Genomic DNA, 20,592 nt, shown 5'->3' on the forward strand with positions numbered 1-20,592 from the left:
TCAGCACGCGGTCATGGGATGTGCGTCCACTCTGGTGTTGTAGATGGTGGCAGCGCATTCAGCTCATCATAGAGATGCACGCCAAGATCATCACCCACCAAGCCTCCATCTCAGAGACCTCCACCGGCCCATCACGCACGTGCAAACCACCCACCGAGCGTCCAGCTCAGTGACCCCCACCGGCCCATCACGCACGTGCAAACCACTTGCCAGGCGTCCATCTCAGTGACCTCCCCCAGCCCATCACGCACGTGCAAACCACCCACCGAGCGTCCAGCTCAGTGACCCCCACCGGCCCATCACGCACGTGCAAACAACTTGCCAGGCGTCCAGCTCAGTGACCCCCAGCAGCCCATCACGCACGTGCAATCCACTTGCCAGGCGTCCAGCTCAGTGACCTCCCCCAGCCCATCACGCACGTGCAAACCACTTGCCAGGCGTCCAGCTCGGTGACCTCCCCTAGCCCATCACGCACGTGCAAACCACTTGCCAGGCGTCCAGCTCAGTGACCCCCACCGGCCCATCACGCATGTGCAAACCACCCACCGAGCGTCCAGCTCAGTGACCCCCAGCAGCCCATCACACACGTGCAAACCACTTGCCAGGCATCCAGCTCAGTGACCCCCACCAGCCCATCGCACTCACACCAGCCCCCAGCTTCCCCTTGTGACTGGATCCTGACTTTCATCAGAGTAGACTTTACAGATTTCCTTCTGGAGGCATTTTAATTTTATTTTAAAAACATTCCCAGGGCTCAGCTCAGCGCTGTGCCCGGTAAAGGTCCACCTCCTGTTTTTCCTCCACTGAGCGTGATGGACTTTCGTGACGTGCCGGGCGGGCTCTGTTTTATCCTTGTTCTCATCACGCCGCCTACCACATGTGGAACGTTGTCTCTCTCTGACTTTCCTTTCGTTCCTTTGAAAGCTGACCCAGATTTTTGGTGGCGGTGCAAAGTGTTCTAGCTTTTTATGGGATATCGTATACTAAGCTCTGTGAAAGAGAATGCTGCTGGAAACTGAATTATAGAGGAGTTTTGCTCTTCTTTTTCCACAGTTGGATACTCTAAGAATCAAGCCGTTGCCCAGAGTTCAGGGTCTTACCTCTGCTTTTTGGATTCGGTAAGTAACTTTCTTTTGTTTGTGATGTATGTGTATAATCAGATGTTCTTACATTTTAGTGCGGTTCTGGAAAATCACTTTTCTAATGGTTATTAGGCTATAGTTTTCACGCTGCTGATGAGACATACCCAAGACTGGGTAATTTATAAAGAAAAAGAGGTTTGATGGACTCACCATTTCACGTGGCTGGGGACGCCTCACAGTCATGCCCGTCTTACGTGGCGGCAGAGGAGAGCGTCGGCTTGTGCAGGGAGACGCCCCCTTTCCATCCGTCGGCAGTCCTGGGACTTCTCACTATCGCCAGAGCAGCGCGGGGAAGACCCACACCCGTGACTCGGGTGCCTCCCACTGGGTCCCCCCCACGCCACGTGGGAATTGTGGGAGCTGCAATTCAAGATGAGATTTGGGTGGGGACACGGCCCAATCATATCACATAGTTACTGTGCAGCCTGAAAAACGAGGCTCTAGAGGTTCTTGCTGATCAGTCGCTGGAGCACTTAATGGGTTAATCTTGATAAATAAGATTATATACACGTGTAAGATTTCACAGAGAGCGGCGTAAACAACATGAAGATCAACTGGGATGAAATTGGAGAATATGGTACTTAAAAGATTAATAACCTTACTAATTTATAAAGGTTGGTAAGAAAACACTAAGAAAACTAAGTTGGCAGAGGGCAGGAGCAGACGTCCAGAAGCGGATGCACAAACGACTGATACACTTTCTAAGAATTTAAATCATTTGTATTCACACAGATTACTGAGATTGTCTTAAAAACTGAACTCATAACACTTTTAACACTGTAGATAACAGTCTAAATTGGTGCCATCTTGACAGTGTCACTTTGCATTTTATGTCGAGAGCCTGAAGAATGCCCTTCACCCCGCGGCTTTCCTCCTTCTCGCTGTCTCTGAGAAAGATTTGGATACGAAGAAGCTTCAGGATGTTGACTGTGATGGAAAATAGAAACCCATTAATATGGGACAGTAGAGTCAGGGTAAAGAAGTTCCCGGCGGCTCTCATGGGGGAGTCACTGTAATGTTTATTAAGACTTTTTTGAGGGCCGGGCGCGGTGGCTCACGCCTGTAATCCCAGCACTTTGGGAGGCCGAGGCGGGTGGATCACGAGGTCAAGAGATCGAGACCATCCTGGTCAACATGGTGAAACCCCGTCTCTACTAAAAATACAAAAAGAATTAGCTGGGCATGGTGGCGCGTGCCTGTATTCCCAGCTACTCAGGAGGCTGAGGCAGGAGAATTGCCTGGACCCAGGAGGCGGAGGTTGCGGTGAGCCGAGATCGCGCCACTGCACACTCCAGCCTGGGTAACAAGAGCGAAACTCGGTCTCAAAAAAAAAAAAAAAAAAAAAAAAAAGTACTTTGCCAGGTTTTAAAAAGTCACCTTTTTCATTCTGTGTTCAATAGTTTATCAAGTAATCAAGTAAACAAACATGCCTCCTCCACTGAAATAAACAATTGACAGAAAACTCCGTGTTCTGCAGAGAATTGCTTTAAAGGCGTTATCAGCTGCCTCGTCGAGTGCCCCTGCATGGGTTTGGTCTGTCTCCTGTGCTCCTGAAGGCGCTGGGACGTGTTTGACCGTATTTGCTTGGACGCTCCGTGGGACTCACTCAGGAGGGGCTCCTGCCCCGAGGCCGGTGGGCAGGACTGGTTAATAGTGAGTGCCAGCTTGATTGAAGGACGTGAAGTATTGTTCCTGGTGTGTCCGTGAGCATGCTGCCAGGAGATTCACGTTCGAGTCAGCGGACTGGAAGGGTTAGACCCACCCTCGCTGCAGGTGGGCACTGTAAGGGTTCTTAGGTTCTTGTCGAGTTTAAAAAGAAGAAACTGAGGCCAGCACAAGAAGATCCAATGCGAATTTATTCTGCTCCTGGGCGAGGTTCTGCGGTCTGACAGGAGGGGCCGGAGAAATCGCACAGACTCTTCTCAGACGTGGGGTTTTATAGGGAGCAGGGAAGTTTGCTATTCGCAGCTCGCCAGGGTTTGAATGCTATTGGGTTGGTTTCCAAGACTCGACTGCTATCGGGTAGGTTTCCGAGGCTCGACTGGTACCGGGTAGGTTTCCGAGGCTCGACCGCTATTGGGTAGGTTTACAAGACTCGACTGGTATCGGGTAGGTTTACAAGACTTCTTTTGCATTTTGGCGGGGTTCTGTAAGGGAGGGCTCGGCTGTGTGAGGGGGTGGGCATGTCCGAGCTCCCGGAGGGGCGGCCGGCCTGACAGGCACCGTCTCATCAGCCGCCAGGGTGGCCGGGATACAGGCAGGCTGAGGAACGTGAAGGACCGGGCTGGCTGGGTCCCCCATGTTTCTCCCGCGCTGGACGCCTCCTGCCCCCGAATGTCGGACTCCGGGTTCTTCAGCTTTCGGACTCTTGGACTCACACCGTGAGCCAGGGGCTCCCGGGCCTCGGGCCACACTGAAGGTGTGCAGTCCGCTTCTCTGCTTTTGAGATCTGGGGGCTCGGACCGGCTTCCTTGCTCCTTAGCTGACAGACGGCCATTGTGGGACTTCCCCGCGTGATTGTGCGAGTTAATTCTCCCAAAGAGCTCCCTCCATAGGCGCGTGTGTCCCGTGAGTCCCGTCCCTCCAGGCAACCCTGAGCGCCGCCCTGCTCTCCACACTCCACCCCTTCCTCTCCTTCTCATTCCTGAGGCAAAAATTACGGGCTTGTGTTTTAGACCAAGGCCTGGAGCGGTTTCAGCTGGTCGGGGCGGGACCGTGTAATTTCAGTGGTGACTGATCCCAAAAAGGCTGACTGGACCCACTGCAAAGCAGAGGACGCCCTTGATTTCTGAGGCAGGAGGCCCCTCGGAACTGGAAGCTGCAAATCGGTGAAGCTCTGCCTGTGTAGACGCGTCTCCCCGACTTCCCCCCTCTGTGCAGACGCCCCACCCCCACATCCCCCTCCCTGTGTAGACGCCTCACCCCTACTTCCCCCTCCCTGTGCAGACGCCTCACCCCTACTTCCTGCCTCTGTGTAGACGCCCCACCCCCGCTTACCCCTCCCTGTGTAGACGCCCCACCCCCACTTCCCCCCTCCATGTGCGGACGCCCCACACCCACTTCCCTGTCCCTGTGTACATGCCCCACCTCCACTTCCCCCTCCGTGTGTAGATGCCTCACCCCTATTTCTCCCTCCCTGTGTAGACGCCCCACCCCTACTTCCCCCTCCTTGTGTAGACGCCCCACCCCCACTTCCCCCTCCCTGTGTACACACCTAACCCCTACTTCCCCCTCCTTGTGTAGACGCCCCACCCCCACTTCCCCCTCCCTGTGTACACACCTAACCCCTACTTCCCCCTCCTTGTGTAGACGCCCCACCCCCACTTCCCCCCTCCATGTGTAGACGCCCCACACCCACTTCCCCCTCCTTGGGTAGACGCCCCACCCCCACTTCCCCCTCCCTGTGTAGACGCCCCACACCCACTTCCCCCTCCTTGGGTAGACGCCCCACCCCCACTTCCCCCTCCCTGTGTAGACGCCCCACCCCCACTTCCCCCTCCCTGTGTACACACCTAACCCCTACTTCCCCCTCCTTGTGTAGACGCCCCACACCCACTTCCCCCTCCTTGGGTAGACGCCCCACCCCCACTTCCCCCTCCCTGTGTAGACGCCTCACCCCCACTTCCCCCTCCCTGTGTAGACGCCTCACCCCCACTTCCCCCTCTCTGTGAAGACGCCCCACCCCCACTTCCCCCTCTCTGCGAAGACGCCCCACCCCCACTTCCCCCTCTCTGTGTAGACGCCCCACCCCCACTTACCCCCTGTGTAGACGCCCCACCACTTCCCCCTCTCTGTGTAGAGCCCCACTCCTAGTACCCGCCTCTGTGTAGATGCCCCACCCCCACTTCCCCCTCTCTGTGTAGACGCCCCACCCCCACTTCCCCCTCCCTGTGTAGACGACCCACCCCCACTTCCCCCTCCCTGTGTAGACGACCCACCCCCACTTCCCCCTCCCTGTGTGGATGCCCCACCCCCACTTCCCCCGTGTAGACGCCCCACCCTGACTTCCCCCTCTCTGTGTAGACGCCCCAAACCCACTACCCCCTCTCTGTGTGGACGCCCCACCCCCACTTCCCCCTCCCTGTGTAGACGCCCCACCCCCACTTCCCCCTGTGTAGACGCCCCACCCCCACTACCCCCTCTCTGTGTGGACGCCCCACCCCCACTTCCGCCTGTCTGTGTAGACGCCCCACCCCCACTTCCCCCTCTCTGTGTAGACGCCCCACCCCTACTTCTGCCCTCTGCAAGATGAGCTGTTTCTTTCTTCACCCTGATATTGGCAAACGGTTTTCGAATGAACGGAGGAGAAACGTAACAGAGCCCTGGAGAGGGAGGGCCTGAGTCCCGCAGCCTCCACGCTTTCCAGAGGCGCGCAGGGTCAGGACACGCACGCACCCGCTCGTTTCGCTCAGCACCATCACCGATGTTCTTGGCGGCGTGAGGCTCCCGAATGCCACGGGCCTCGGGGCTTCCTTAAGGCACTTACGCCCCAAAAGTAGGAGCTTTTCAGATGTTTTTGTTGAGGTGGAGCGTGTTCCTGTAAAGGCTGAGCAAAGGGGAGCGGCCTGGGTGTTTCTACGGTGGCTCCTCCGGAGAGCTGGTTCCGAAACCCGCTGACTAGGGAGGGAGCAGGAGCACGCAGGTTGCTGGGCCCACCGCAGAGACCCACTCACATCTCACAGACCCACCGCAGAGACCCACTCACATCTCACAGACCCACCGCAGAGACCCACTCACATCTCACGGACCCACCGCAGAGACGCTCACACCTCACAGATCCACCGCAGAGACGCTCACACCTCACAGACCCACCGCAGAGACCCACTCACATCTCACAGACCCACCGCAGAGACACACTCACATCTCACAGACCCCCCTCAGACACACACTCACATCTCACAGACCCACCGCAGAGACACTCACATCTCACAGACCCACCGCAGAGACACACTCACATCTCACAGACCCCCCTCAGACACACACTCACATCTCACAGACCCCCCTCAGACACACACTCACATCTCACAGACCCACCGCAGAGACACACTCACATCTCACAGACCCGCCGCAGAGACGCACTCACATCTCACGGGCCCGCCGCAGAGACACACTCACATCTCACAGACCCACCACAGAGACACACTCACATCTCATGGTCCCACCGCAGAGACACACTCACATCCCATGTTGCTACATTGGTGCCTCTTGGCTGAATGGCCTGTTTAAGGCTCCTGCCTGCCTTGCTGTTTTATTGTCTATCATTTTCTGACTTATTTGTAGGAATTGCTTTATATGAGTTTGAAATATGTTCCTGGGGCTGGGCACGGTAGCTCACACTTGTAATCCCAACTCTTTGGGGGCTGAGGTGAGCGGATCACATGAGGCCAGGAGTTTGAGGCTGCAGTGAGCTACCATCGCACGACTGGTCTCCAGCCTGGGCAGTAAAGCGGACCCTATTAGTCAGCCCATCAGTAGGAACAAGCAAACGAGAAGTGTGTTCTTCCCTGCAGGACGACGTGATGATGCCCCAGCGCGTGAGGCTGCAGCACGAGGCTTCCATCCAGCACCCGTCGAGCGTGAGTACCAGCCTGCTCTTCAGTACTGTTACCACCTTCAGTGAAATGCCACTGAGGCTCCTTAAATAAAGAGTTTCCTTGGGCAGAAAAGAGCCAGTTTATGGTAAGACTGCCGAATCACAGTGAGGGGTCTGCAGCTGGCACGTCTCTGAACACTTGAGGGAGTTTTTCTTTGAGGAAGAACATGCTCCTAATTTTGAATAGCACTTGCTCCTTTCAAATGAGTGCAAAGGTGTTTTTGTTGTTTTTAAACAGCATTTTAGAAGCTGAATACCTCAGACGTGAAAACACAGGTTGAGAGTAATACTGTGGTAGCAGGTAAACATTTTTATTTAGATGACCTTAGATTTTATATATATATATATATATATATATATTTTTTTTTTTTTTTTTTTTTTGAGACAGAGTCTCACTCTGTCACCAAGTGCCAGGCTGGAGTGCAGTGGTGTGACCTCGGCTGACTGCAACCTCCGCCTCCTGGGTTCAAGCAATTCTCCTGCCTCAGCCTCCTGAGTAGCAGGGATTACAGGCGCACACCTCCATGCCCAGCTAATTTTTTGTATTTTTTTTTTTTTTTTGAGACGAAGTTTCGCTCTTGTTACCCAGGCTGGAGTGCAATGGCGCGATCTCGGCTCACCGCAACCTCTGCCTCCTGGGTTCAAGCAATTCTCCTGCCACCCTCCCGAGTAGCTGGGATCACAGGCACGCACCGCCATGCCCAGCTAATTTTTTGTATTTTTAGTAGAGACGGGGTTTCACCATGTTGACCAGGATGGTCTCGATCTCTTGACCTCGTGATCCACCCGCCTCGTCCTCCCAAAGTGCTGGGATCACAAGCGTGAGCCACCGCGCCCGGCCACATTATGGTTTTTATATTTAGAGTGGCTTCCTGGTTGCCCCCTCCAAAGCCAGGCTTCCTCAGGCCCCTCCTGAGCTAAGCACAGCAGCGTCCGTGGGCTCCTCTGCCCGGCAGGTGGAAGCACTGTCCCCCACTGCAGGTCCCACACGGGCCAGTCACAGCGGGGTCTGTCCCACGTGGTGCTGGGAGCCCGGCTTCCCACAGAGCGGGTGCTAGTGACAGTTCACCCTATGGGTTTCCCAACGGAAATGGCTCATGAGATTCAGTCATGGGGTAAAGTTTCTCCGACAGTGTGAAGGATTTTGTTCGCCCAAGGTGAGTCATTTTCCTTCCATACAGCTTTACTTAGGGTGCTCTGAATTGAGCCACCTCCGTTCTGCTCTTAGGAAGTTCAGCACCGCGTACATCCTTCTCCGCTTCCCAGACCCCAGCCGCCAGAATCTCCTGGGACTCACCCCCCACACCCACCCATGCCTGCCTCCTCCTGAGGGGTCCTGCGGGGTCTTCCTTTCCGTGGGTGAGGTGCTGTTTCCCGGCTTGAGCTTGATACTGAGGATTCTTATTCCCTGAAATCTAATTGTTGGGTAGGGGAGCTTGGGGTGGGGGAAGGTTGTTGGTGGGGTGTCGGGGTGGGGACGAGGGCAGGACTGGGGGCGTGTGGGGGTGGGCGGTGCCTGGGGGCGTCTGAAGGGGAGGGCGTGGGTACTGGGGGAACTGGATTGGGAGGGGGCAAGGGATGTGGGGGCATGGGGGGCAGCATTGATGGGGAGGGGGTTGGGATGGGGGCAGGGCTGGCGGTAAGGGGTAGAGGGTGTGGGTGGTGCCTGGGGGGGCGGTGTGGGCGGTGCCGGGGGTGGGTGAGCGGTGCCTGGGGGATGGTGGGCGGTGCTGGGAGGGGTGGGCGGTGCCGTGGGGGTGGTGGGCGGTGCCGTGGGGGTGGTGGGCGGTGCCCGGGGGTGGGTGGGCGGTGCCGTGGTGGGGGTGGGCGGTGCCGTGGTGGGGGTGGGCGGTGCCGTGGTGGGGGTGGGCGGTGCCGTGGTGGGGGTGGGCGGTGCCCGGGGGTGGGTGGGCGGTGCCCGGGGGTGGTGGGCGGTGCCTGGGGGGTGGTGGGCGGTGCCCGGGGGGGTGGGCAGCGCCGGGGGGTGATGGGCAGCGCCTGGGGGGATGGTGGGTGGTGCTGGGAGGGGTGGGCGGTGCCGTGGGGGTGGTGGGCGATGCCAGGGGGTGGTGGGCGGTGCCGGGGTGGAGGTGGGTGGTGCCCGGGGGTGGGTGGGCGGTGCCAAGGGGGGGCGGTGCCCGGGAGGGGTGGGCGGTGCCGGGGGGTGGTGGGTGGTGCCGGGGGGTGGTGGGCGGTGCCCGGGGGTGGGTGGGCGGTGCCAAGGGGGTGGGCGGTGCCGGGGGGTGGTGGGCGGTGCCGTGGTGGGGGTGGGCGGTGCCGTGGTGGGGGTGGGCGGTGCCGTGGTGGGGGTGGGCGGTGCCGGGGGGTGGTGGGCGGTGCCGTGGGGGTGGTGGGCGGTGCCCGGGGGTGGGTGGGCGGTGCCAAGGGGGTGGGCGGTGCCGGGGGGTGGTGGGCGGTGCCGTGGTGGGGGTGGGCGGTGCCGTGGTGGGGGTGGGCGGTGCCGTGGTGGGGGTGGGCGGTGCCGTGGTGGGGGTGGGCGGTGCCCGGGGGTGGGTGGGCGGTGCCCGGGGGTGGTGGGCGGTGCCTGGGGGGTGGTGGGCGGTGCCCGGGGGGGTGGGCAGCGCCGGGGGGTGATGGGCAGCGCCTGGGGGGATGGTGGGTGGTGCTGGGAGGGGTGGGCGGTGCCGTGGGGGTGGTGGGCGGTGCCGGGGGGTGGTGGGTGGTGCCGGGGGGTGGTGGGCGGTGCCGTGGGGGTGGTGGGCGGTGCCAAGGGGGTGAGCGGTGCCGTGGGCTTGGTGGGCGGTGCCGGGGTGGGGGTGGGCGGTGCCGGGGGGTTGTGGGCGGTGCCGGAGTGGGGGTGGGCGGTGCCTGGGGGTGGTGGGCGGTGCCTGGGGGGTGGGTGGCGCCAGAGTTGCAGCTGGCTGCCCGGAGGTTTGTGTCTCTTGTGTGCAGAGGCAGGCAGGAGACAGACTGAGACACAGGCCACCTTCTCGGGAGCAGAGGGACCCACATGGTCTCCTCCTCTGGGGGTGTGTAGGGTCCCGGGGTCAGTGGCCCCAGCGTGGCGGCAGGACCTTCCGTGGGGGCACGTTTTCTGTGAGGGCGAGAGAGAGTTCTGTGGCTTCCACCAGATGCTTAAAAGGGTCACACGTTGGCCAAGCTTAGAAACCACAAATACGTCCGAATACGTTTCTCTGCAGCGACCACAGGTGTGCGTGTGTGTGTGAGACTTCGCGTATCCGTCGCACCCAGAAGTCGGTTTCTGGAAGTTTGCAGGCGCGGCTTCTTGGGAGACGTGTGCTCCGGGCACCGCCGCTCCTCCAGGGACCCCGGGATTCAGGGACATGGGCTGGTTTCCACCCCCACAGGTGCTGTGGGGCTCCCCGGTCCCGGGACGAGACAGAGGGATCAGACTGCTTTGTGGTCTGGTGTCTTTGCTGGGAAGAGGGAGACGCGGGGAGGCGTCCTCCGGGATGGACTCCTGTGGTCGCGCGTTTCCGGGCCTCGCGCTGGCGCCGAGAGGTGTGACGATGCCGCACGCGGCCCCCTCTGCTTCCCGCTCCTGCGACCGTGGGGTCCTGTGGGCCGAAAGCGGGGCGGCCCTGTGGGGGGCGACGGGGAAGCCGCCGTCCGTGTGCGAGGCGCCGCGCCTGCCGCTCGGAGCCGTTTTTACATAGCTAGAGATGAGAGTTGCCATGTACTTAGAACGGACTGTACAGAGTCTAGGGAATTCTGTGATGACTGTTGACGTCTAGTGGAGGAGACACTTTCAGATACGTTTCATTTCCATCCTGGGAAAAAACCCGGATTGGCTTCATTAATGAAATTCCTTTTGGCAATTCCTCATGGCGTGGGTTCACGTGAGCCGGGATACTTAGGGATACACAGGAATTTGGTGGAAATACACGTGGTCAGTTTGTTTCCATTGTAATAAGGCAACTTGATTTGCATTTTCATCAATGATGTTAGGCATTTTTCTTGCTGCTCTCCTCACTGCCGTGGCTGACGCTTAAGCTTCTGCCCCGATCAAGCCTCCTCTTCTCCCGATGGCGTGGTGAGGTGGAGCCTCCCCGCCGTTCCTCCACGCTGAAGCTCGTCGGCAGGAAACAGCAATGTCATCATGCTTTTGTTGCAATAAAACAAACTCAGCTTTAGAAAGGCTGTTACTGCGTGGCTGGATTTTTTAAAAAATCGTGACCTACAAAAATCTTAATTTGCAGTTGCTGCTTAGGGGTTTTGTTAGTTACGTTGTATAGTTTGTCCTGAGAGGATGAAATGAATGCTGAATGCATACTTGTACTTGGTGGTTGTTTCTTCAAGGTTCTTTACAAGAAACCATGTAATTAGGAAGCATCCTTGATGACAGTTTACGTAAATCGTACGTTTGCATGTAAATAACCACTGCAGAACTTTAGGAATCCTGCACGTGGGGGGTGTCGCAAGAAGAGGGAATGCCGTAATACACCGAAAACTCACTCCTGCTCCTGAGGGCCAGTCAGGCCCATCCTTCCTCCCGCTTCCATCCCAGCTAGCTACTGGATGCCTGAAGCTGTGTACCCGGTGGTTTCCCATCTCCGTGTCTGTGCTCAGGAGACCCCGGAGAGGAAAGCCTCCATTCTCGGTCACCTCTAGACCACCCCAGAACAAACACAGAGGCTGGCCTGGCTCCGCCCAGCTCCTCTCCAGAACTAATGTCTGTTCCAAATGTTCAAGACCAGCCTCAGCACAACCCCTGCACCCTCATCCTCTGGGGAGGGCAGGTGCTCCACCTTACGGTACGGCCTCACCCACCTTCGTCTGTGGGGATGGAGGTCACAGGAAGGTTGAGGGAAATGAAGTGAAGGAGCAAAGACAGGAGGGCTCCCAGGAAGTAGCCTAATCCCCAGCTTGCCTGTCGGGACGAGTGGAGCTGCCATGCCATGCCATGATCATCCTCCAGCACTGTCCTCCCCACCCTGTGCCACGCCATGATCATCCTCCAGGGTTGTCCCCCCACCCCCACCCTGTCCCTCATCATGATCATCCTCCAGCCGCAGTGTCAGGAGAGCACAGCCATGGTGTCAGGATAACACAGCCACAGCATCAGGAGAACACCGCCACGGCATAAGGAGAGTACAGCCACGGCATCAGGAGGGCACAGCCACGGCGTCAGGAGGGCACAGCCACGGCGTCAGGAGGGCACAGCCACGGCGTCAGGAGGGCACAGCCACGGCGTCAGGAGGGCACAGCCACGACGTCAGGAGGGCACAGCCACGGCGTCAGGAGGGCACAGCCACGGCGTCAGGAGGGCACAGCCACGGCGTCATGAGGGCACAGCCACGGCGTCAGGACGGCACAGCCACGGCGTCGGGAGGGCACAGCCACGGCGTCGGGAGGGCACAGCCACGGTGTTGGGAGAACACAGCCACGGTGTCGGGATAACACAGCCACGGTATCGGGAGAACACAGCCACAGTGTCGGGATAACACAGCCACGGTATCAGGAGAACACAGCCACAGTGTCGGGATAACATAGCCACAGTGTCAGGAGAACACAGCCATGGCATTTGGATTACATAGCCACGGTATAAGGAGAATACAGCCACAGCATTGGGATAACACAGCCACAGTGTCAGGAGACCACAGCCACGGTGTCGGGAGAATACAGCCACGGTGTTGGGAGAACACAGCCATGGTGTCAGGATAACACAGCCACGGTATCAGGAGAACACAGCTACAGTGTCTAGATAACACATCCATGGCATTGGGATAACAGGAGAACACAGCCACGGTGTCGGGATAACACAGCCACGGTGTCGGGATAACACAGCCACGGTATCAGGAGAACACAGCTACACTGTCTAGATAACACATCCGTGGCATTGGGATAACAGGAGAACACAGCCACGGTGTCGGGATAACATAGCCACGGTGTCGGGATAACACAGCCATGGTGTCGGGATAACGCAGCCACGGTGTCAGGAGAACACAGCTACAGTGTCTAGATAACACATCCGTGGCATTGGGATAACAGGAGAACACAGCCACGGTGTCGGGATAACACAGCCACGGTGTCGGGCTAACACAGCCACGGTGTCGGGATAACACAGCCACGGTGTCGGGAGAACACAGCTACAGTGTCTAGATAACACATCCATGGCATTGGGATAACAAGAGAACACAGCCACGGTGTCGGGATAACACAGCCACAGTGTTGGGATAACACAGCCACGGTGTCAGGAGAACACAGCTACAGTGTCTAGATAACACATCCATGGCATTGGGATAACAGGAGAACATAGCCACGGTGTCGGGATAACACAGCCACGGTGTCGGGATAACACAGCCACGGTGTCGGGATAACACAGCCACGGTGTCGGGATAACACAGCCATGGTGTCGGGATAACACAGCCACGGTGTCAGGAGAACACAGCTACAGTGTCTAGATAACACATCCATGGCATTGGGATAACAGGAGAACACAGCCACGGTGTCGGGATAACACAGCCACGGTGTCGGGATAACACAGCCATGGTGTCAGGAGAACACAGCTACAGTGTCTAGATAACACATCCGTGGCATTGGGATAACAGGAGAACATAGCCACGGTGTCGGGATAACACAGCCACGGTGTCGGGATAACACAGCCATGGTGTCGGGATAACACAGCCACGGTATCAGGAGAACACAGCTACAGTGTCTAGATAACACATCCATGGCATTGGGATAACAGGAGAACACAGCCACGGTGTCGGGATAACACAGCCACAGTGTCGGGATAACACAGCCACGGTATCAGGAGAACACAGCTACAGTGTCTAGATTACACATCCATGGCATTGGGATAACAAGAGAACACAGCCACGGTGTCGGGATAACACAGCCACGGTGTTGGCATAACACAGCCACGGTGTCAGGAGAACACAGCTACAGTGTCTAGATAACACATCCATGGCATTGGGATAACAGGAGAACATAGCCACGGTGTCGGGATAACACAGCCACGGTGTCGGGATAACAGCCACGGTGTCGGGATAACACAGCCACGGTGTCGGGATAACACAGCCACGGTGTTGGGATAACACAGCCACGGTGTCGGGAGAACACAGCTACAGTGTCTAGATAACACATCCGTGGCATTGGGATAACAGGAGAACACAGCCACGGTGTCGGGATAACATAGCCACGGTGTCGGGATAACACAGCCATGGTGTCGGGATAACGCAGCCACGGTGTCAGGAGAACACAGCTACAGTGTCTAGATAACACATCCGTGGCATTGGGATAACAGGAGAACACAGCCACGGTGTCGGGATAACACAGCCACGGTGTCGGGATAACACAGCCACGGTGTCAGGAGAACACAGCTACAGTGTCTAGATAACACATCCATGGCATTGGGATAACAAGAGAACACAGCCACGGTGTCGGGATAACACAGCCACAGTGTTGGGATAACACAGCCACGGTGTCAGGAGAACACAGCTACAGTGTCTAGATAACACATCCATGGCATTGGGATAACAGGAGAACACAGCCACGGTGTCGGGATAACACAGCCACGGTGTCGGGCTAACACAGCCACAGTGTCTAGATAACACATCCGTGACATTGGGATAACAGGAGAACACAGCCACGGTGTCGGGATAACACAGCCACGGTATCAGGAGAACACAGCTACAGTGTCTAGATAACACATCCATGGCATTGGGATAACAGGATAACACAGCCACGGTGTCGGGATAACAGCCACGGTGTTGGGATAACACAGCCACGGTATCAGGAGAACACAGCTACAGTGTCTAGATAACACATCCATGGCATTGGGATAACAGGAGAACACAGCCACGGTGTCGGGATAACACAGCCACGGTGTCGGGATAACACAGCCACGGTATCAGGAGAACACAGCTACAGTGTCTAGATAACACATCCATGGCATTGGGATAACAGGAGAACACAGCCACGGTGTCGGGATAACACAGCCACAGTGTTGGGATAACACAGCCACGGTGTCAGGAGAACACAGCTACAGTGTCTAGATAACACATCCATGGCATTGGGATAACAGGAGAACACAGCCACGGTGTCGGGATAACACAGCCACGGTGTTGGGATAACACAGCCACGGTGTCGGGATAACACAGCCACGGTGTCGGGATAACACAGCCACAGTGTCGGGATAACACAGCCACGGTGTCAGGAGAACACAGCTACAGTGTCTAGATAACACATCCATGGCATTGGGATAACAGGAGAACACAGCCACGGTGTCGGGATAACACAGCCACGGTGTCGGGATAACACAGCCACGGTGTCGGGAGAACACAGCTACAGTGTCTAGATAACACATCCATGGCATTGGGATAACAGGAGAACACAGCCACGGTGTCGGGATAACACAGCCACGGTGTCGGGATAACACAGCCACGGTGTCAGAAGAGCACAGCGGCTGCTGCCAAGGGGCTGCAAGTGGCTGTGAGGAGCACCTCAGGTCCTTGGGCCCTGGGACGTCTGGATCTTGACTCCATCCATGTCCCTTTCTTGGTGCAACGTTGACCTTTGTTCCTCGTGATGTCACCATGAGAGGAAATGTGAAGGTTACAGAGGGTCTCTCTACGATTGGTTTTTTTATTTTTATTTTTTTGAGACGGAATCTCACTCTGTCGTCAGGCTGGAGTGCAGGGGCGCAATCTCAGCTCACTGCAATCTCCACCTCCCAGGTTCAAGTGATTTTCCCACCTCAACCTCCCAAGTAGCTGGGATTACAGGCACGCGCCACCATGCCCAGTTAATTTTTGTATTTTTTTTTTTAGTAGAGACGGGGTTTCGCCTTCTTGGCCAGGATGGTCTCCTTCTTTTGCTCTTGAGATCTGCCCTCCTTGGCTTCCCAAAGTGCTGGGATTACAGGCGTGAGCCACCGCACCTGGCCTACAGTTGTTTCTTACAACTGCACTGTGAATTCACGATTTTCTCAAAATAAGTTTAATTAGAAAAAAACAACAACAAATCCAAGAAGCCGCCTCCCTAAACACTTCATTAACTGCATTGTTAGAAACAGATCACTCACTATATATCAAAGTCTGCAAGTTAGAGCCAGATACAGGGACCTCAGACACCTCAGTGTAACTAGATTATGACTGAGTTAGGAGACTGTCTGGCTCACGGATACACTGGATCACGTCTGAGTTAGAGACCGTCTGGCTCAGTGATATACTGGATCACATCGGAGTTAGGAGACCGTCTGGCTCAGTGATACACTGAATCACGTCTGACTTAGGAGACCATCTGGCTCAGTGATACACTGGATCACGTCTGAGTTAGAGACCGTCTGGTCAGTGATACACTGGATCACGTCTGAGTTAGAGACTGGCTCAGTGATACACTGGATCACGTCTGAGTTAGAGACCGTCTGGCTCAGTGATACACTGGATCACGTCTGAGTTAGGAGACCGTCTGGCTCAGTGATACACTTCACCACGTCTGAGTTAGAGACCGTCTGGCTCAGTGATACACTGGATCACGTCTGAGTTAGAGACCGTCTGGTCAGTGATACACTGGATCACGTCTGAGTTAGAGACCGTCTGGTCAGTGATACACTGGATCACGTCTGAGTTAGAGACTGGCTCAGTGATACACTGGATCACGTCTGAGTTAGAGACCGTCTGGCTCAGTGATACACTGGATCACGTCTGAGTTAGGAGACCGTCTGGCTCAGTGATACACTTCACCACGTCTGAGTTAGAGACCGTCTGGCTCAGTGATACACTGGATCACGTCTGAGTTAGAGACCGTCTGGCTCAGTGATACACTGGATCACGTCTGAGTTAGGAGACCGTCTGGCTCACGGATACACTGGATCACGTCTGACTTAGGAGACCGTCTGGCTCACTGATACACTGGATCACGTCTGAGTTAGGAGACCGTCTGGCTCAGTGATACACTGGATCACGTCTGAGTTAGAGACCATCTGGCTCAGTGATACACTGAATCACGTCTGAGTTAGAGACCGTCTGGCTCAGTGATACACTGGATCACGTCTGAGTTAGGAGACCGTCTGACTCACTGATACACTGGATCACGTCTGACTTAGGAGACCGTCTGGCTCACTGATACACTGGATCACGTCTGAGTTAGAGACCGTCTGGCTCAGTGATACACTGGATCACGTCTGAGTTAGAGACCGTCTGGCTCAGTGATACACTGGATCACGTCTGAGTTAGAGATCGTCTGGCTCAGTGATACACTGGATCACGTCTGAGTTAGAGATCGTCTGGCTCAGTGATACACTGGATCACGTCTGAGTTAGAGACCGTCTGGCTCAGTGATACACTGGATCACGTCTGAGTTAGAGACCGTCTGGCTCAGTGATACACTGGATCACGTCTGAGTTAGAGACCGTCTGGCTCACTGATACACTGGATCACGTCTGAGTTAGAGACCGTCTGGCTCACTGATACACTGGATCACGTCTGAGTTAGAGACCGTCTGGCTCACTGATACACTGGATCACGTCTGAGTTAGAGATCGTCTGGCTCAGTGATACACTGGATCACGTCTGAGTTAGAGACCGTCTGGCTCAGTGATACACTGGATCACGTCTGAGTTAGAGACCGTCTGGCTCACTGATACACTGGATCACGTCTGAGTTAGGAGACCGTCTGGCTCAGTGATACACTTCACCACGTCTGAGTTAGAGACCGTCTGGCTCAGTGATACACTGGATCACGTCTGAGTTAGAGACCGTCTGGCTCAGTGATACACTGGATCACGTCTGAGTTAGAGACCGTCTGGCTCAGTGATACACTGGATCACGTCTGAGTTAGAGACTGTCTGGCTTGCTGATACACTGGATCACGTCTGAGTTAGAGACCGTCTGGCTCACTGATACACTTGACCACGTCTGAGTTAGAGACCGTCTGGCTCACTGATACACTTGAACACGTCTGAGTTAGAGACCGTCTGGCTCGCTGATACGCTTGATCATGTCTGATTTGGGAGACCATCTGGCTCAGTGATACACTTGACCACGTCTGAGCTGGGAGAATCTCTCGCTCACTGATACGCTTGATCACATCTGATTTGGGAGACCGTCTGGTCACTGCTACTGCTCTTTGCACCACTGTTACATTTTCACTGTTGTCTCCTTGTTGGTCTTGGGTGAGGTGGAATCAGCCCCATCCTCTGGGACGTGTGGCCTGAGCCCTGTGCTGTGAGATCATCCCCTCAGGCTGCTCTGCTGGTCCTGGGTCCTCACTTGGGGTGGGCTCTGTTGCCTGTGGATACGCCCAGGCACCCTCTCTCCAGCCAGCTCCTCCCGCTGCAAGGTGTGTGTGAGCCCTGGAGGACCCGCCCCCCACCTCTGGGTCTCGGGAGCTGAGCAGAGCCAGGGCTGAGTGCTGGGTTCCCACTCTGGGGCAGAGATCAGGCAGGAGGGGGCTGGGCGGGGCAGGGGGGGGAGGGCTGAGGAAGGCTGAGGCAAGTGATGTTCAGAGGCTCTGCCGGGGACGGGGGAGGGGTGGTCAAGGGCACTGGCAGGACGTCTCCTGGGTTGGGGGAGCTGCCCTGGTGGCCCAGGGAGAGGGTGTCGGCCTGGGGGAAGCAGGGTGGGGGCAGGGCGCTTCTCCACTTAGGGATGCTGCTTTCCTGAGCTGAACGGAGCTGGCTCAGATGGGCTCCCTGCGGCCAGGACAGAGGTTCTCTCACATCCACTTTGGGTGCGATTCAAGACGTGAGTTCTTGGAAAGGACGGCATGCAGGCCATGTGATTTGAGCTCATTAAGGGGAAATGCCATCTGTGACAGGGCTGCAGTTCACGGCCGTAGCGCCCACCGTCGCTCTCCCATCCCCGGCAAGTCCTTGCCCTTGACTCCCAAGTTTGCCTGACCTGACCCAGATTCACCGCGTTTCAATTTCCTATCTGGACCTGTGTGCCTAAAACACTGAAGATGAGCACACAGGTGCACACGCTCCTGCGTTCAGGACTCTGTTTTCAGCTCTGTTTGTCGTTTTTCACAGATCGTCGGTTGCCAAGTGAGGAGAGATCCCCCTGACTCCACCGAACGATACACACGTTGGATCAACCAGCTGACGCCCGAGCAGCTCCTCACCCAGGTACTGCCCTCGGCCGCGCCCGGCCTGGCCCCTGTCAGGGGTCCCCTCTGGGCGCCATCTCCCATGTCCGGGGCAGGTGCCTGGGTCCCCTCTGGGCGCCGTCTTCTCTCTCTGGGACAGGTGCCCGGGTCCCCTCTGGGCACCATCTCCTGTGTCTGCAGCAGGTGCCCGGGTCCCCTCTGGGCGCCATCTTCTCTCTCTGGGGCAGATGCCCGGGTCCCCTCTGGGCACCATCTCCTGTGTCTGGGGCAGATGCCCCGGTCCCCTCTGGGCGCCATCTCCCGTGTCTGGGGCAGGTGCCCGGGTCCCCTCTGGGCGCCATCTCTGTGTGAATTTGGAAGAGCCACAGTATATCTGAGAAAGAATAAAATTAGAGGACCAGTGGTACCTGATTTCAAGACTAATCAGGACGATGATTGGCATAAGGTGGACAAACAGATCAAAGAACAGCGTAGAGTCCAGAAACAGACCCACGTGTACACAGATGACTTTTAAAATAGAAGATGAAGTGCTGTTCAATGGAGAAAGATGATAACCTTTTCCACAAACGGTGCTGGAACACGTGTGTACCCACACGCGATAAGTGGAAAAACATTACACGGTGTAGAGATGTGAATTCACAGTGGATCGTGGAACTAAATGGAAAACTGAAAACTATGAAAATTCTGGAAGAAACATAGGAAGAGTTCTCTGTGATGTTGGGTTAGCCAATAAGACACTAAAATCTAAATCTGTAAGAGAAAAAGTGGATAAATTGGACTTTATCAACATTACAAACTTCTCTTTGAAAGACATTGTTAAGAGAATGAACAGCCAAGCCAGGAGACGGGGAGAAAATATTTGCAAATTGTATCTAATAAAGGACCTGTGCCCAGAATATGCAAAGAATTCTCCAGAATCGGGCCGGGCGCAGTGGCTCACGCCTGTAATTCCAGCACTTTGGGAGGCCGAGGCAGGTGGATCACGAGGTCAAGAGATCGAGACCATCCTGGTCAACATGGTGAAACCCCATCTCTAGTAAAAATACAAAAAATTAACCGGGCATGGTGGTGAGTGCCCGTAGTCCCAGCTACTCAGGAGGCTGAGGCAGGAGAATTGCCTGAACCCAGGAGGCAGAGGTTGCAGTGAGCCGAGACTGCGCCATTGCACTCCAGCCTGGGTAACAAGCGAAACTCCGTTTCAAAAAAAAAATTCTCCAGAATCAACAATAAGAAAACAAGCATCCCATTTAAAAATGGACCAGTGATTTGAATAGACACTTCATTAGATAAGGTATGCAGATAGTAAATTAGCTCAGCATCATTAGTCACTAGAAAAACGTAGAAGCCACAAGATAGGACCACGTTTCTGCTGGCGTGTCTTAAATTAAAAAGACTGACCCTGTTACCTGCTGGTATACAAGTCCATTCTCATGCTGCCGATAAGGACATACCCAAGACTGGGTAATTTATAAAGAAAAAGAGGTTTAACAGACTTACAGTTCCACGTGGCTGGGGAGGCCTCACAGTCATGGCGGAGGCGAAAGGCACATCTCACGTGGTGGTGGGCAGGAGAGAATGGCAGCCAAGCAGACTGGGTTTCCCTGATGAAAACCCACGAGAACTCATCACTCAGAAGAACAGCATGGGGGAACCCGTCCCCAGGATTCAGGTATCTACCACCAGGCCCCTCCCACAACACGCGGGAATCATGGGAGCCACGGCTGAAGATGAGAGGTGGGTGGGGACACAGCCAAGCCCTGTCAGCGGGTGAGGTTGCAGAGCAGCTGGCTCTGGCACGCCGCTGGGGGTTTTTACAGAGACA

The 20,592-nt window shown here is 56.0% G+C and overlaps 1 protein-coding gene across 8 annotated transcripts in view; it reads left to right on the plus strand.

Moving 5' to 3' along the window:
* The window catches only part of B3GNTL1 (UDP-GlcNAc:betaGal beta-1,3-N-acetylglucosaminyltransferase like 1), a 62,438-nt gene that overhangs the window by 14,837 nt on the left and 27,009 nt on the right, over positions 1 to 20,592 (plus strand). For 7 of the 8 annotated variants that reach the window (XM_064369227.1, XM_064369228.1, XM_064369229.1 and 4 more), the window contains exons 3-5: positions 1,054 to 1,118; positions 6,653 to 6,718; positions 18,694 to 18,789. In XM_064369227.1, the coding sequence (XP_064225297.1) occupies positions 1,054 to 1,118; positions 6,653 to 6,718; positions 18,694 to 18,789 (227 nt within the window). The remainder of the gene's footprint in view (positions 1 to 1,053; positions 1,119 to 6,652; positions 6,719 to 18,693; positions 18,790 to 20,592) is intronic. The other variant, XM_064369233.1, reaches the window with a different exon arrangement.

Source organism: Aotus nancymaae, unplaced genomic scaffold (genome assembly GCF_030222135.1).
Source record: "Aotus nancymaae isolate 86718 unplaced genomic scaffold, 86718_ANA_hifiasm-v0.15.2.pri h1tg000089l, whole genome shotgun sequence".
In the NCBI taxonomy this organism is placed as follows: Eukaryota; Metazoa; Chordata; class Mammalia; order Primates; family Aotidae; genus Aotus; species Aotus nancymaae.